Source organism: Marmota monax, unplaced genomic scaffold (genome assembly GCF_021218885.2).
Source record: "Marmota monax isolate L192 unplaced genomic scaffold, Marmota_monax_Labrador192_F-V1.1 WCK01_AAM20220418_F8-fsc00003, whole genome shotgun sequence".
NCBI classification, from domain to species: Eukaryota; Metazoa; Chordata; class Mammalia; order Rodentia; family Sciuridae; genus Marmota; species Marmota monax.
Window position 1 is genome coordinate 624,769 of NW_026694084.1, and position 16,470 is coordinate 641,238.

Below are 16,470 nucleotides of genomic sequence, written 5' to 3' on the forward strand. Positions count from 1 at the left end.
GAAATAAGCACTCCAGGTGCTAAACTCTTCTTTACCTGTTTTTCACAAACATGTATCCAGTGTATCCAGTATAGTAGTTTGTAGAGGTGTGTTTGTAAATGCAAAATGTGATAAAAAAAAAAAAAAAGAAAAATCCTTTAGCAAGGCCTCTAGCCTTGAGCTGATGCTTCACAGAGATGTCTATATTTCTAAGATAAGAGAAGTTACCAATTGGGCTCCATGGAAACAGCTGGCAGGGGGAGGGGAAAAAAGGGGAGAAGAAGCTCTGCTCTTATCAGATGTTGTTCTTGAAGGGTTAACTTTCCCAGAACAATGAAAGAATAAGCTGCTTTTATGTGAACTTCTGAACCCCTCCCCTTACATGCTGGGTATAAAATTCTGAAACTACCTGAACTCAAGATTTAGGGGATTAACTGATTACAGCAAAAGCTGTGCCCTTTGAATCTGGCTGCAGCCAAATAAAACTGTTTCCTGCTATCTTCAGTGCCTTGCCTCATCTGTCCCTACAACACTGTCTTGGGGCAGAAAAGCTATGACACAGAGATGTAAAGTACCCAGAGTCCCAGAGATGGTAAATTGTAGATGCAGGATTGGAATTCAAAAATTAGGCCCCAAAGCTTATAATCTTCATCATTATATATTATCTCTCCAGTATGTTACAGAGAGGGACATAAATTCCAGGAGTTAGTTTTTCAAAGACAAAATCTGATATATTCACTCTTAATAACCTATGACTATTTAAACAATGTAGAATTTTAAATAGCATTATTCTAAATACATGCTATTTATTAATTAATAACATAGATTTTAGAATGATTGTTATTTAACTGTTAAAAATTTTAAATGGAAGGCTGAGAGTATAGCTTGATAGTAGAACAATGTCTATCATGAGCAAGGCCCTAGATTCAATCCCCAGCATCACACAAAAAAAGAAAACGTATAAGAAAAATATTGCCAAAGTAATAACACCTTTTTTCTTTTCATCTTTTCAGCAATCTTGACACAGAGGAGCTATGTGGTAAGTTTCTTTTAGACCAATCAAGCCCATTACTTGTTTTAGAAGTGAAAAATTTTTCTGGTGTATGTCTATACACCTTTGAATTAATGTTATAGATTAGGAATTCTGCTACAAATAAAAGATAAATCAAAGATCTCAAGGGATTTTTCCTGTATCCATGAGTTTCTCTCAAGTGTGCATTCCACTGCAGAAAGATTTGGGCTTCTTTAATTTGTTCATGGAAGGAGAATTGTTATTGTAATCAGTGCATTAGTTTCACAAGAGCTAAGTCTCCACTAGTTTGAATATATCTTTAAATTGGTGTTTAATACAACCTCATTATTCTCTTCACAATATAACGTGCAGAGCCTTTTGTTACTGTTTTGCAAAGCTGTCTCCTTGAAAAGTAAAAATAACTTTGTCCCATACCTGCCTAAACTGTTCTAGAATTTTAAATGTCACTCAGAAAACAAATGATTCAAATGGGAGAGATGAATCTTTACAAATGCCTGGTTTAATGGCCTCTTCATTTATTTTCTTCATCTTTGTAGTTGAAAACAAAAGTCAAAAATTAGAAATGTGCAAAAGTAAATGTATCTCAAATTTATTCTTTGTTGCAGAGCAATTATGGAACATTATATTTGAAACAATCTTATCTCTTTGACTACTGGAAGGGCAGAAACTTTACACTTTAAGATAAATGGATGAGATAATCTTTGTCCATGTTTGGGATTATTGTCTAGGCAGCCTGGGACTTCTTGGTGGTTAGAAGTGAATTTTTCTGGAAATTCTAACTGAAATCACAAGTACTTCCAGAGTCATAATTCTTACAATTTTAGAGTTTATCAAAACCTTCAAAAAGCATTTTATAATTGAAAAGAGGTTCTCTTCCATTTTAGCAAAGTAGTTGAGCAACACTAAGATGGGTGATGCTGGGATAAAGTGTTAAAATGCAGGATTTCGGGACCATAACTGAAAAAAAACAAGACCACAATCACCAACTATGAACTCACTTAAAACCTAAGAAACAAATTATTATTAACCCTGTCTTGGGGCAGAAAAACTATGCCACAGAGACGTAAAGTTCCCAGAGTCACAGAGAAGGTAAAATGTAGATACAGCTTATATTTGTCGTTATTATGCATTATCTCTCCAGTATGTTACAGAGAGAAACATAAATTCCAGGAATTATTTTTTCAAAGACAGAATTTGATATAATCATTATTAATAACCTATGACTATTTAAACAATGCAGAACTTTAAATAGTCATTTTCCAATAGTCATTTAATAAGAAATTGAAAAAACAAACAAACAACTGTGCTCCTTGTAGGGAGCACATATTGTCCATCCCAGGTTCAGGGAGAGGAATCCAACTGAAAAAGCAAGATAGGGATAAACAGATGCAAGGTACTTTGCTTTTGTTAGTCATGAAACATCAGCAGAGAATATCTTACCATGTGTTCATACCTGATGGGGCAGTGGCCCCGTTCACACACAGTAATACAGTGCCAAGGGGGTAGAAAGGCCCTGTGGACCATACCACCAGCTTCATGTTGAACAGCAATCATCATAGAGGTAAGTCGTGGTTCACTCTCATCTATGTGTATAAAAAACTCCTATCAGGGAAATAAAGTTGAGAACTGAGAAAATTATCTTGATAATTACACAAAGGTATGGGACACATTTGTTCTGACTATCTAGATATGTCAGACCAAAGTAATCATTTCCTCAAGTCATTCAGCTAATTTATTTTATTTTCCATTTAACTTTTTCTGATTAACACAGCTGAGAAAACAGATTGTTACAGGGAATTTTAAGATAAAGACATTTAGTGTCTCTTCTTTATTTGCTATCTTGCATTGTCATTAAGGAATATTCCATTAAACTCTATCTTCCTTTAAAAATACTACAAATTTTAAAACATGGTAGTGTATCTTCACTTAATCACCACAAATTTTTTTATTAATTTTCTTTTTCCATAATAAAGAACCTACGAAAAAGACTATGATTTTATCCTCGTAGTTCTAGTTAAGAAACTAGTAGATGAGGTCTAATTCAACAGAGTTGCTCTATATTTTTAAAATCCAGTGATTGTATTCCCAATCATGTTATAATCCTCCCCCTCTCTGTTCAAGAATATGCATTTTAATTTCCAGAGTGTAGTTTCATTTCTCATTATTTTGTGAATATAAAGTAAATATTTAAGTTGGATTCTAATCAAAGCCAAATGCTTCAGTTCTAGCAAGTGAAATATGTAGATTCACACCCTGCACAAGTTCCCTCATGTGCGTGGGAGGGGGAATGCTTGATTGGCACAGAGAGGAGATTTCATGTACTTTCTTCTAGAAGCCAATTAAAAATTCCAGGTATCTAAGACTTTCAATTTGTTGCTTTTGCTTAATTTGTCAGCTTACTCAATTATGTGCCCAGAAATAAAAATCTATTAAAATATTGATTAAAAAAATATTTTTGTGATTTTAATTATGAAAGTAATATTTAACTACTATTAAAAATTTTTTAACAATACAGAATCACGTAGGTGTTTAAATTAAAATGTCAGTTTCTCTTACCCCATTCTGATCTGTTCTAACTGCTTTGAACATATTCTTCAAAATGTTTTTATGCATATGTTGACATTGATAGGTATGTATATATTATTGTTTTTCAGCAGCATGATCATATTATATGATAGGTACAACTGCACACTGTTCTACCTCATTTTATTAAAAAAATTACATAGAATCTCATTTACATTATTATATATATTTTTTGCCCTTTAATGGATTAAATTCCTTTTTAATGGATTTTCCAGATTGTTTCCAACTCTTCACTGGAACAAACAGCATTGAAGTAACTATTTCCATATGTATTATCTTTGCTCTTTTGTTCAAGAAGTTTTGTATGTTGGATTCCTCAAATTGTAATTTCCTAATTAAGCTTTTTCCGACATACACACCCACTGTCAGTCCATAGGAGTGCCAAGGTTATTCTCTCTTCACATATAATTACAAAGTCCTTCCTGAAAGCATCTTCTGGCCTTTTCTTACCACTATTGGTCAATAAGCAAATGGTTTTTACTTAGAATTTTGAATTCTAGCATTGAGGCTTTGGTTTTATATTCATGCCATCTTTAGTTCTGATCTGAACAATTGAGAGCATGATCACTACTTTCCCAGTCCTACCCAGTTCATGACTATTTTCATAACCCTTCTCACTTTGACTGAATGCTTTTGCAAATCTTGAACTTGGTAGCTAAGAATTTTGAGATATTTATAGATGAGGCAAGAATACTTGCAAAGAAAGTTCACATAGCTAGAGTACTCTATCTGAAAGCATCCATAAGAAAGCTTTGTGGCCAAGGTAGAATATATTTAATAGTGTGTTGTTGGTTGTTACCTACTAAATATTAAACTATTTTGAAAGATAGATGATGTCTATAAATAATATTATAAAAACCGATGATATAGGAAACTCCCAGAATAAAAGATGACTAGCTTCATGGGCAATATTCTTTTTAGTGGTGATATGCTAGGCACCTTTGGTCACACCACAGTGCTGGGCACCCCTGGTTATACTGCAGAATTGCAGTGCTGAGAGACCTATGCCAGTGAGCCTGGGTGCTGGGAAACAGAGGACTGTTTGTCCTCTTCCATGCTGTTAGAGCTGTGTCTACCTGGCAGGTGCCACTAGGTGATTGAATCATAGAACACATTGAGTGACACTGATCTGCACCTCCTCAAAATAACCCTTATTCTGAATTGCTAACAAATGCCTCTTTTCAGATCACTGGGGTTTTAACTCCCTGTCATCTCAGTTATTTTCTCTTCTCTAAAGTCTACTACTTCAGATGTTCCAACAAGGCGCTGTGGCATTTATTTAAATTCTTGAAAATGCTCTGTGAGCCCCATTGCCTGTGCAACCTTTGTGGCAGCCATGGGTCCTTTGGTTCTGATTTGCAGTTCTCAGGCCAAACCTGAAAACTTAACAATTTGGAGGATTGAGGTACAGAATAAAAACAAAAAATAAATAAATAAAACCTGTCATTTGATGACACAACACCCCGATTAAGTGCAGTAGGGAAGGGAGAAACTAACCTCTCATTAACATTTTGTTAGATAAGATGTCTCATTGAATATGCATGAGAAGATAATTTGCTTTCTGACAGTTAACTTGTTTAATATCTCTGTTTATAAATTGTACTCTACTGTTTCATTACAACCAAAGTCCAGATTCTTTTTACTTTCCAAAGATTTTTTTTTCACTTAAACTGATGAGGACTGAATCTTGTACATTTCCATTAAGTGCAATATGACTCTGTTGAATCCAGGTCCATAATGGGAACCCACGTACAGATTTACATGAAAGTAGATCTTTTTTGCAAGGAAGTTATTGTTACCCAAAGGCAATAGTTCCAAGGAACCAATATTTGTTCCAAGTTTTTATTTCTCTCTAATGCCATGATTTAAGGACAAAACACATTTGCCCAGCTCACACTGCCACCATGATTCATATGAAAAACCTGAGGCACAATAACAAGAATAAACCATTAGTTCAAGTTCAGCATTCCAAAGCCATCTCTGACCTCCTCTCCCTGCTTGCCACATTTTATTTGCACAGAGAGACTACTGAAGTTCTAAATCACTACCCTTCTTTTACCCCACAGCATAGCCGTGGTCCTTGTCCTATGATGAAATTGCTCCTGGCAATCACTGCGGCTCTTGTCTCTCTTGATGGTGTCACCAACATTCCCCAAATCATCCACATTGCATTCAGGGTAAATATTTCTAAAACGACAATCACTGTCTTTTTCAAAATTATTCCATGGCTTCCCAATACCCATAATGGTCTCAAATTTAATCTACACATCATAATCTCCTAGGAACCCCAAGATTCTGATTTAGTAGATGAGATCTTATAAGTGATCATAATTCCCAACAAGTATCCTAGAGCAATGCTTCTCAAACTTAAATGTACCTACAAATAACTTATTAAAATGGGGATTGTAGCCTGGAGCAGTGGTGAGGATCAGCACTCCAATAGTCCCAGCTACTTGGGAGATGAGAAAGGAAGATCATTGAGCCCAGGAGTTTGAGACTAGCCTGGAAAACATAGTGAGATGCTATCTGAATTTAATTAATTAATCAATCGATTAATTAATTAGTTCATTCTACTTAGTTAAATTTAATTAATTATTTTTTTAAAAGCACATTGTGATCTAGCAGGTCTGGGGTCAACCTGAGATGTTATGTTCTAGTAAGAACTAACATGAAACTGCTAGTCTACAGACCACACTTCGAACAGTCAGGACACTAGAGGATTCTGATGCAGATGGTCAAAAATACTAACCTAGACCCGAGAATAAAGTTAGAGCACCTTGTAAGGAATGGTTTCAGAACATCTGGCTTCCTTTCTCACCACTGATTTTCAGTATCTTGCTGTCTCCCATCCTCAAATACCTCCTAGTCATGCCCTTCATGTCCTAGTAATGCTGAAATACATATATTCCAGCCAACATGACAAGATATCACCTACTTCCTTGCCTCCTCTCTGGTTGCCCAACAGGTTAGGTCCTATTTAGCTATTATTGAGCCATTGTTGATCTCACTCTTATGACATCCTCTCCAACTTACCCAGGTAGACGCAGGCATTTTTTGCCTTCTATTCAGATTATATCTTATACCTGGACTCTGAATCATCACCTTGAACATCGATCATGTATATTTCAGTTAATATTCATTTTCCATACCTGTTTGTACTTTCCCCAAAGGTAGAGACTCTGTCTGTTCATCTTCTTATTCAAACTCCTTCTACAGCCCCTGGCACATAAGAAACACTGAATAAATGTGTTAGGTTTTGAAATGAGTAAATGAATGCTAACCATAATAAAGTGGAAGGGAATTATCTCCTTGTACCTATGTTAGAGGTCTCTGACTCTATCATCTAACTTCCCTCTTATTGTCGCATTGGCATATGTCCCTCAGTGAGGAAGCTATCAAAGAGCTAGAGTGACACTAAGCTGCATCCGTCAAAATAACCCTGACCCTTAGATTTCTAGTTTATACTGCAATCCAGTACAATTGGGTACTGTAGTTCTTTCCCTTCTCAGAATTACGCTCTTTGCTTCCTAGTACATTGCTTGAGAAATTGCTGTTTTCTCTCTAACTACTTGAAGATTTGAGATGAGCAAGTGGATGAAGTTGAGGTAGGAGTTAACTTCAAAGCTATGAGTCATTATTTTTCTTGTGTACTCTATCAGCGTGGGTCAGCATGTGCCCGCATACATAGGATTTCCAAGTGGAAAGACAACTTAAATTCTCTGCAGAACTTTAGCTGACTAGTAAACTTGTCTTATGTAGGGAAGAAATATTTATTTGAAAAGGTGGCATTACCTCTTGTTTTATTTTTATGACTTCTTTAGCATTGAATTCTCCTTTCCACTTTATAAATCTCTGTGAGTTGCATTTAAAACTGCTATATAATTCTCTTTGAGATTGTGTATATATTAAAATAAAAACATTAACTTGCCCTTTTGTATCTTTCTTTAACTTTTTGCTTGCTTCAACGTATTATAGACTCTGTTCTGATATTTATTATTTTTCCAACTGATGAATATCCTGCAACCACATTAACCTCATGTTGGTTCCCAAGAGTGTTGTCCACTGGGATTTCATTTATTACAAATAATTGCACAGACAAGGTTAGACATCTTTGTCAACCCTATCAGAAAGTCAACACCATAACCAGTAATTAAAATGCTATTTGAAGCAGGCATTTGAGGAGTATTTTCTTATTTAGAATCCAACTTTACCCTTTCTAAAAAAGAATCTTTTTAAGAAATGCATCAATATGGTTTTTAAGTATTTTATAATCAAGAATGCATTTTGTAGGCTTGGGGTTGTGGCTCAGTGGTACACTGCTCGTCTAGCACACATGAGGCACTGAGTTCGAACCTCAGCACTACATAAAAATGAAATAAAGATATTGTGTCCAACTACAACTAAAAAATAAATATTAAAAAAAATAATGCATTTTGCTTTCAGCAAAAATCTACCATTGGCTTTTAATCTATGTGTGCACAGACTATATTTTGACAACTTTAATCTAGAATTTATTCATTGCTTATCTGTGTTTTCATTCTTTTCAGAGAAGTCTTCACATTGACTAGTAAATTTGTCAAAGGCACTATTTATTATTAATATCAGTGTCAACGAATAATTCCATTTGGAGCATTAAATAGATTAATCAAGGAAGTTTCTATCAAACATACTGAAGTGTATCCCTGTGATCTCAGGTGGCTTAAAGGTTTCTTTTTTATCCTTTCAGTTTAATTTCATAAGTACTTACCACACATTAGAGGGAGACAATAAAGCCAGGCACAGTAGTGCACTCCTGTGATCCCAGCAGTGCAGGAGGCTGAGGCAGGAGGATCTCAAGTTCAAAGCTAATTGCAGCTACTTAGATCTCAACTTAGCCAGCCTCAACAATCTTGTCTTAAAATAAAAAATAAAAAAGGGCTGGAGATGTGGCTTAGTGATCAAGTGCCCCTGGATTTAGTCCCTAGTACCAAAATAAATAAATAAAGAGAAACAATAAACTACACTTCTATCCAAAGATGAGCTGTCGAGGGTTATTGATTTTCTATTAGCTGGAATAACCAGGATTTTTTCAATATGTAGTTTTCTGTTAGGTTTAGATCTCTCATTTTAGAAATGTATAGATTTCCAAAAATAAATATTTCGTTCTGCATTTATCTTTATATTTAATCTGTGTTCCATTCTTTTCATTTTAATCACAATATCCAACACACTTTTTATTCCTAGTAACTGAAAAATGTCATAAACATGACTCTGCTCTTTGAAAAAGATTGTTTGGAAAAAAAAATTCACAGGGTGCCAGGAGCAGTTTCAAAACAGTGCCAGAGGAGGCCTCCCTCAGGTTTTGAGGCATCATTGATTCTTTGCCTTGAAGAGAGCTTAGCTTCCTTGAAGGTTTCCCAGAAGAAAGAATAAAATATAGCTTAACTTTGTTCTAAAATTAACTATCCCAGTGAAATCTATAATAATATACTGTTGAGAACATTTTTTTTATTAAAACAACCCTGTCAATAAATCCAGATTCATTTTTTCCTATTTTTATAGGAAGGAACATTGCTTCACAGAAAATGGTAACCATCCAGTTGTATTTATCTTCTCCTTTTTTAAAAATGAATTTAGTATATCAATCCCTTAGTCTCATTTGAAAACCTTCCAGTTTTCCTTTAGAGCCAACGTTTTGTTTTACTAGTTTGTGAAGAAAATTATCTGTTGATTTTTTTGTTTTATCATCACCTGAACTCAAACCTGAATGTATTTCAATATTTTCACTTTTCAGAATATTTTTCTCAGCACTTGGGCGAGTATGAGAACGTGCTAGCAGCACTGGAAGACCTGAATCTCTCCATCCTGAAGGCAATGGGAAAAACAAAGAAAGTAAGGAAATGCTGGTGTTTGTTTTCTATAAAAATATTTTCTTTGAAAAATATTTTTCTTGAAAAATCATACCTATTTCTTAGCATGTCATGAAAGATAGATTTCTTTTTTTTTCTTTTTTTTTTGATCATTAGGGACTTAATTTTCTTGATATTAAATAATCTATTTACTATTGTATAATTATAAACAAACTCTGTGCCAGAGACTCTGCTTTGTGCTGAGGATACAAAAATACAAAAAGTTATTTAGGCAGCTCTTAGTCTGGTGGGGACACATATGTGTAGATAAATAATTACATGATCATGTAGCAGAGAGGAGCACAAGATGGGACACCCAATTCACGCTGAAAGCATGGCACCTGTGGATGCAGAGATAAAGGAAATAGTATAGCTAGACAAAAGAGAACTAGATATGGAATAGCATGTGCCGAGACTCTGTATACAGGGCACTCAAGCAAATGAAAATGGACAAAAGACTGAATTAAAGAAAGCCAAAGGCTGGCTCCAGGTGAGGTGAAACTGGAGTGGGAAGGGAACACACCTTTCATGATGTTAACAAAGCTAAGGATTTAAGCCTTTATCCTGGATGCGAAAAACAAAAACAAAACAAAAATAGTGAATATTTTAAGCAGAGAGATGAAAACTCATGAAATCTTTCAAAAAGACCATAGAAGAATTGGTTTAGGATTGGGGTGAGTATATTGGAGGATACAATCATGTAGATGAGTAAGGAGGTTAGTTCACTAGTCCAGGTGAAAGATGTCATTTGGAGATTCTAGAAGAAGATATGGGGAACAGAGAGCAAATTGCACACATATTTGACAAAACAGAACTTGGAGAAGGACTGAAGCTGGAGGAGGAGAGAAATATGTGTCTAGGAGGCATCCTAGTTTTTAGCTTGTGTACCAGAGTCATGACTCTACCCTGGGATTACTGAGAGTGGACCAGGTATGAGGAGGTAAGATCATTAGTTCTCTTTTAGACATATTGAGTCTAAATTCCCTTAGAGACATCCGAGGAGAGTCAAATAAACCTGTGGCTACAGAAATCTAGATCTCATAGATGAGTTCTAGACTTGGAGATATGAATTTATGAATTGCCAATACTTGAGCAAAGAACTTGAATAATATTATCAAGAGAGAAAATAAAAAGTACAGTGAGGAGAGAATATAACACTATGTCATAAGAAACTTGAAATTTGGGTGGTGGGAGGAGAAGAAAGAGCCAGGAAGAGAGTCAGAATTGGGCAGAAAGATGTAAGGAAAGCCCAGAAGATATAGTGTCCAGAAGTTGAAGAAGAGAATATTTCAAGAAGTAGAGAGTAGTCAATAGTGTTGATCACTATGTAGAGATTAAGAGAAATAAAAATTAGAATTCCTATTGTCAGTGAATCAAGTAACATTTTAGCATATAAGATGCATGACAGGGCTGGGATTGTGGCTCATCGGTAGAGGGCTCGCCTAGTACAGGCGGGACCCAGGTTCAATCCTCAGCACCACATAAAAATAAAGGTATTGTGTTGTGTCCATCTACACCTAAAAAAATAAATACTAAAAAAAGATGCATGACAAATATAAATTTTTAAAGCATGTAAGGAATTTCTGGATAAAGACAACAGATTTATACATCCATTGAATTCTGCTTGTTTCTAAACCTCATTAAAAAAAGACTGGAATGAGATTATTTAAATGGGCAAGGGTATAGTAACAAAATTTAGGAACTGAAAAGCAGATGGGCAAGTGGTAGCTGAAAGAAGACTTGAGACATTGAATTCTTGGCCTGCAGTGACAAACAGAAAGTCACTAGCTTGTCTCATGAGACAGCTGAGGAATCAGTGGCACTAGTAGTCACCAGAAGAGGAGGGTATAGGGTAAAGTGAAATAATCTGCTAGGAGCCTGAGCAAGAAGCAATTAGACCCCCAGATCCCCTCTTCTACTCCACCCAGCTGATCTATGGCCTCTTTGTCAACCCAGGTTGAAAACAGATGTGTTTCTGAAAAGAGTAAAAGAGGTCTCTGTTCTGGGGCAATATCAGACACAGTTGAAGGATTCAGTAAAAGTTTATGCAGTAAATAAAAAGGTCTCCAGCTCTCTTCTCCTATTAAACTCCCAGAGCTTTGACAGTACATCCTTCAGGCAGACAGGAAGATTCTTCTTTCAGAAATCCTAACAGCACAAAAGGGGAAAAAAACATCTACAGATTCTCCTTTGATGAGAGCCTGGCCAGATCTCACTCGCCTTCTTTCTAGTACTGATCAACCAGTTCCTAGCCCACCTACCATTAAATTCACATAATCAGGCCACGAGGGGCAAAGACCAAACATGAACAAACAAGGAAAGAAAGAAGAAAAGAAGGGAGGGAGGGAGGGAGGGAGGGAGGGACAGAGGAAGGAGTTGACATAGGGGATTGTGTGGGAAGACGAATACTGGAGATAATTTTAGAAAATAAAGTTTAGAACATCTCCCAAAATATACAGCAAAACAGAAAATTGAGGCCTGAGCCTAGGATGCCCTGTACCCAAACACTAAATTGCAGAAAGGAAGAAAAAAAGAAAGAAAATTAAAATCAGAATTCATTTCCTTTTGACTTCTTCAAGAATTTGAAAATTGCATGATTAACTTCATATCATGAGAATTTCTCTCCGGGAAGGTCATTTTAAAAACCCCTTCCTGGGATGGCTTCTCCCCATTCTTTAAGTCTTATCTTGAATACCATGGCCTCAGAAACGTTTTCTCTGCCCATCCTACCTACAAAGTTTATCCCTCTGGGAGTATCTCATTTGTTTCCTGCTGGTGATTATTAGAATGAGTAAGTACACAGTTTATTTATTCTTTATAGGGAGAGAGAAGAACAGTGTCACTTCTTGCTTAAAACATTTACCTGACAAAAGTCTTTAAAATTTTATTGATAAGTTAAATAAATTTATATTCATTGAATGAATACTCATGCAACACCCAAAGCTAAATATTTTTGCTCCTTCAAGAAAAATCTCCCCTAAGTCCATTTATGAAACTAAGATTTCTTTTAATATGAAAGAAGGCAAATATGTGGTTTTCCTTATTTTCTCACAGATGTGCTCTAAAATCATGTCATTTCCCTTGTATGAATACAATGAGGCTTTGTGGAATTAAAATTGAGGTCAACCTGTTATTTTGATCTCTTAAACTATTTAAAAAAAATTTGGGGGGGGGGGGTATTGATGCCTAGAAATGCATTTGATTTGTATCACCTTACTGCTTAATTAAGCTTAATTAAAGAAAACGTGTATCTTTGATTTTTTTCAAAAAAAAAAAAAAGAAAAGAAAAGAAAAAAGGAAATGGTAGCGAATAAGATTAGAAAGGGTCCCTCAGTCCGATGCTCAAAGATGAACTACATGCAGGAACTGTGACATTTTTCAAGCTGCTGGTGCTCTGTGGCCTTCTCTGTGCTGTCCAGACAATGAAGCCTTCTGAGTGAGAAAGTTTCTTTTCGAGAATCTCGGTATATTTTTACCCAGATGAAAAGTCCTGTCTCAGCAGGAAGAGCTGACTATTCCAAGCTTTTATGAAAAATGGAATACAAGCCATTTGTGGTCTTTTTTGACTGGCAGTACATCTGTTTGCTGTGTCAGAGAACAGATTAAAAGGGTTTCAACCACTCAACCAAAACCCCAGGAGGTGACTCAGGACAGACATAACGTGCCATCATTTCCCTTCTCCTCCTTCTGAATCCAAGACTTTCAACACATCCTCAAGGGCTGCCTTGATTATTTTACTTTGCTTACTTTTCTGCAACAAATATCATAGATTAAATTCCAAATGATGATTTGAAAGTTCTGAAAGTGGTTAAAACTAGACCCTTCAATCAAACTTCAGATTCTCTCTCTCTCTCTCTCTCTCTCTCTCTCTCTCTCTCTCTCTCTCACACACACACACACACACACACACACACACACCCATTAGGTTTTTCCATTTTTCTTTCTACATAGTGAGTGATAAATGGACTTACAGTATGTGAGGTGATTATAACCCAAAACAAAGATAGAATTCTGGTGCTAAAGATAAAGTTCATTATGTGCTATGCTATATGTAAACATACATGGAATTTTCCTGTTTATTGGTAAAACGGAACAGGAGATCATTATAACTTCAGTGAAGAATGGTGTTCTTTAAATACTCATTTAGGGTTCAGGAGTCACTTGACTGAGTATAGCCATGAAAACTTCCAAAATTAAAATGGGTGTATATGTATAGTTTTTATCTAAAAGTTATTTTGCAAACAGGTGTATCTTGCAATCCATCTTCCTTGATAGCAAGGGAAGAAAAGGCCAGATCTATAGCATAGCTGGGCCTCTATTATCACTCTCCCTCTCTGGGATCCTTGTGATTTCTTGGGCTGGCACTTCTAGTTCTTCACCTCAACCTCCCATCCCTCCTCCACCACTGTTTCCTTGGGTTTGGCATCCAGGCCTCCCTGGATTCCATAGGCCTTTCATTATGTAAATGTTACAATAGTTTATTTTATGACTTTTACTAAAAAAAAAAAAGAAGAAGAAATACTGGTAGGTCTTAGTACTTCTCTATGGGGAAAATATCATTAACTGCTAAAGTTTATATAGGATTTATCATGAAAAATGTCTCTTCTTTCAGGTGAAATATCAGAGCCAAAATGGCATCGTGTGAAAGAATGAAATGCCCTCTTAGGCTTAGAAGACAGGTATTTTCATTCTTATAGTTTCATTATGACCTTTAGTTTCATTACAAGTGTTCATCAAAAATAAAAGGGAAGAGCTGGGAGTGGGGGCACACGCCTGTAATCCCAGTGGCTCAGGAGGTTGAGGCAGGAGAATTGAGAATTCAAAGCCAGCCTCAGTGAAAAGCGAGATGCTGAGCAACTCAGTGAGACCTGGTCCCTAAATGAAATACAAAAATAGGGCTGGGGATGTGGCTCAGTGGTTGAGTGCCCCTGAGCTCAATCCCAGGTAACAAAAATAAATTTAAAAAAAAGAAATAAAATAAAAGGGAAAATAATTCTTGAACTTCAGAGCGGCCAAACAAAGATATTTTCTAAAAAGCTTATTTGAGATCCCATTTGTTCCTTGGAACAATCTCTGATGTGCGGTTGTTGAGGGAGGAGGTAGAAAGTAGGGGTGTGGGAAATAGGAAAGAAGGGTCTTAAGGCTGCAAATTTGGCCCAGTTGGAGAGAAGCCCTAAGTTGGGCCTAAGCCTTAGAATCCATACAATCCTGGCCAGGTTTCTTCCCAGCGCCTTACAAAGGGGAATGCCAGGCCTCAGGAAAGGCTGCTGAATTAAATCACGAGGACATTGTCCTCTCAGAGGAGACCATGCCCACCTGAAGTACTCTTCAGTGTCTGCAGAGAGTAAGGAATCCTGGTAGAGGAACTTACCACCTCTGACTGGGCAAGGAGTGGGCAGAGCCCTTCGAATGCACATGAGCATGACTTTGGGGTAACTTACAGACAAGAAGAAGCCACTTTGAAACTACTGATAGGGCTTGCAAGGTTCATGAGAAGATCAACAAAGCAACGGTTGGGGGATTACAGTAGGGGGATAGGGGACAGAGGCTCATAGCAAAATCTGCTCATGCTCAGGACTTGGGTTGCCTACCTGGCAACCACGTCATTTGTTCTTCCTGACCACTGCTGCAGCCCCACAAAACTCCTGGCAGCTGATGTGACTTCCCTGAGCCAAGGTACCACAAAGCCTAGTGACTCTTCCTTCTTGCTAGCTTAGTACTTGAGTGTCTATGAACAGAAAAGGAAGGAGCAATAACAGAAAATGCCAAACAGTACTTAAATGGTGTCTTGGAGTATTTAAGTTCTTTAATATACATTATTTTTATTTATTCTTTATAAAATCCTCGAGAAGAATATTAGACAAATGGTAATTTTCCTAATATTCAAAATGAAGAAACTGACTGACAAAGTGGTAGTTGATTTATTGAGATCATAAAGAGAATGACACTGAAATCAAGTAACCTTGATTTTAACATTTCTTATTTAAGATATGTGTGACTCCACATTGAACATATTATACATATACAATTCCAAGTTGAATCATGATGCACAAAAACAATTCTGGTGTTAGATAACTTTGATTTTTCGAAATAATTGAACTCTCCCAAGTTCAGCTGTGGAAGAACAAAGGCCCAGAGATTTCCAATTTTTTTTATTAGAATTATTTTAAGGTTTGTTTCAGAAAAACAAATAGGTGTCCAAAGCTCGGTATGATATGTGAAGAACATACGAAAGAAATTATGGACAGAAGTGGGTGACAATTAAATGATGACATAATAATTTTTTTAAAAAGAGAGAGAGAGAGAGAGAGAGAATTTTTAATATTTATTTTTTAGTTTTCGGCGGACACAACATCTTTGTTTGTATGTGGAGCTGAGGATCGAACCCAGGCCTCACACATGCCAGGCGAGTGCGCTACCGCTTGAGCCACATCCCCAGCCCATGACATAATAATTAACTGCTAAAATCAAAAGATGAAGTACATAAGCGAAGTTCTAGAAAGGGAGTGTCATACGTTGTTTATATGTAGTTTGTTGTCATCAGACGAATAGATGGAACTTTGAATTAAAAAAATAAGAGAAGTTACATGGAACAAGGAATATCTAGCTTTCTGTATTCTAAAAGAGTGAAATACATCATAAAAAGAAGTGCTGACCAGAAGTAGTATTCTTCCTATTTTTCCCCAATTTCCTTTGAAAATAGAGCCTGAGATAAAAGCTTATATTTATATTAATATTCTGTTAGGGGTGTATGATCTCAGATGAGGGTAAGGCAGTGAGCCAGAGAAAAATGAGAAAATCTTCAGTGGAATGTTTTACCAAGCTGGCTACATGTTCATAATAAATGCAGTTGATTACTCAAAAAAAAAAGTGCTGATATACTCAAGAGCAATAAACAAAAAAATATTGGTGTTCTTCTGAGCTCTAGATAGATTTATAAAGGATCCAAAACCATCCAAATTGAAGTCCTATTGATTTGTTTTCCAA

The 16,470-nt window shown here is 36.2% G+C and overlaps 1 protein-coding gene across 1 annotated transcript in view; it reads left to right on the forward strand.

The window, feature by feature from the left end:
- The window catches only part of Necab1 (N-terminal EF-hand calcium binding protein 1), a 149,596-nt gene that overhangs the window by 63,877 nt on the left and 69,249 nt on the right, over positions 1–16,470 (forward strand). The window contains exons 4-5 of the mRNA XM_046464975.2: positions 993–1,018; positions 9,369–9,466. Of these exons, the coding sequence (XP_046320931.1) occupies positions 993–1,018; positions 9,369–9,466 (124 nt within the window). The remainder of the gene's footprint in view (positions 1–992; positions 1,019–9,368; positions 9,467–16,470) is intronic.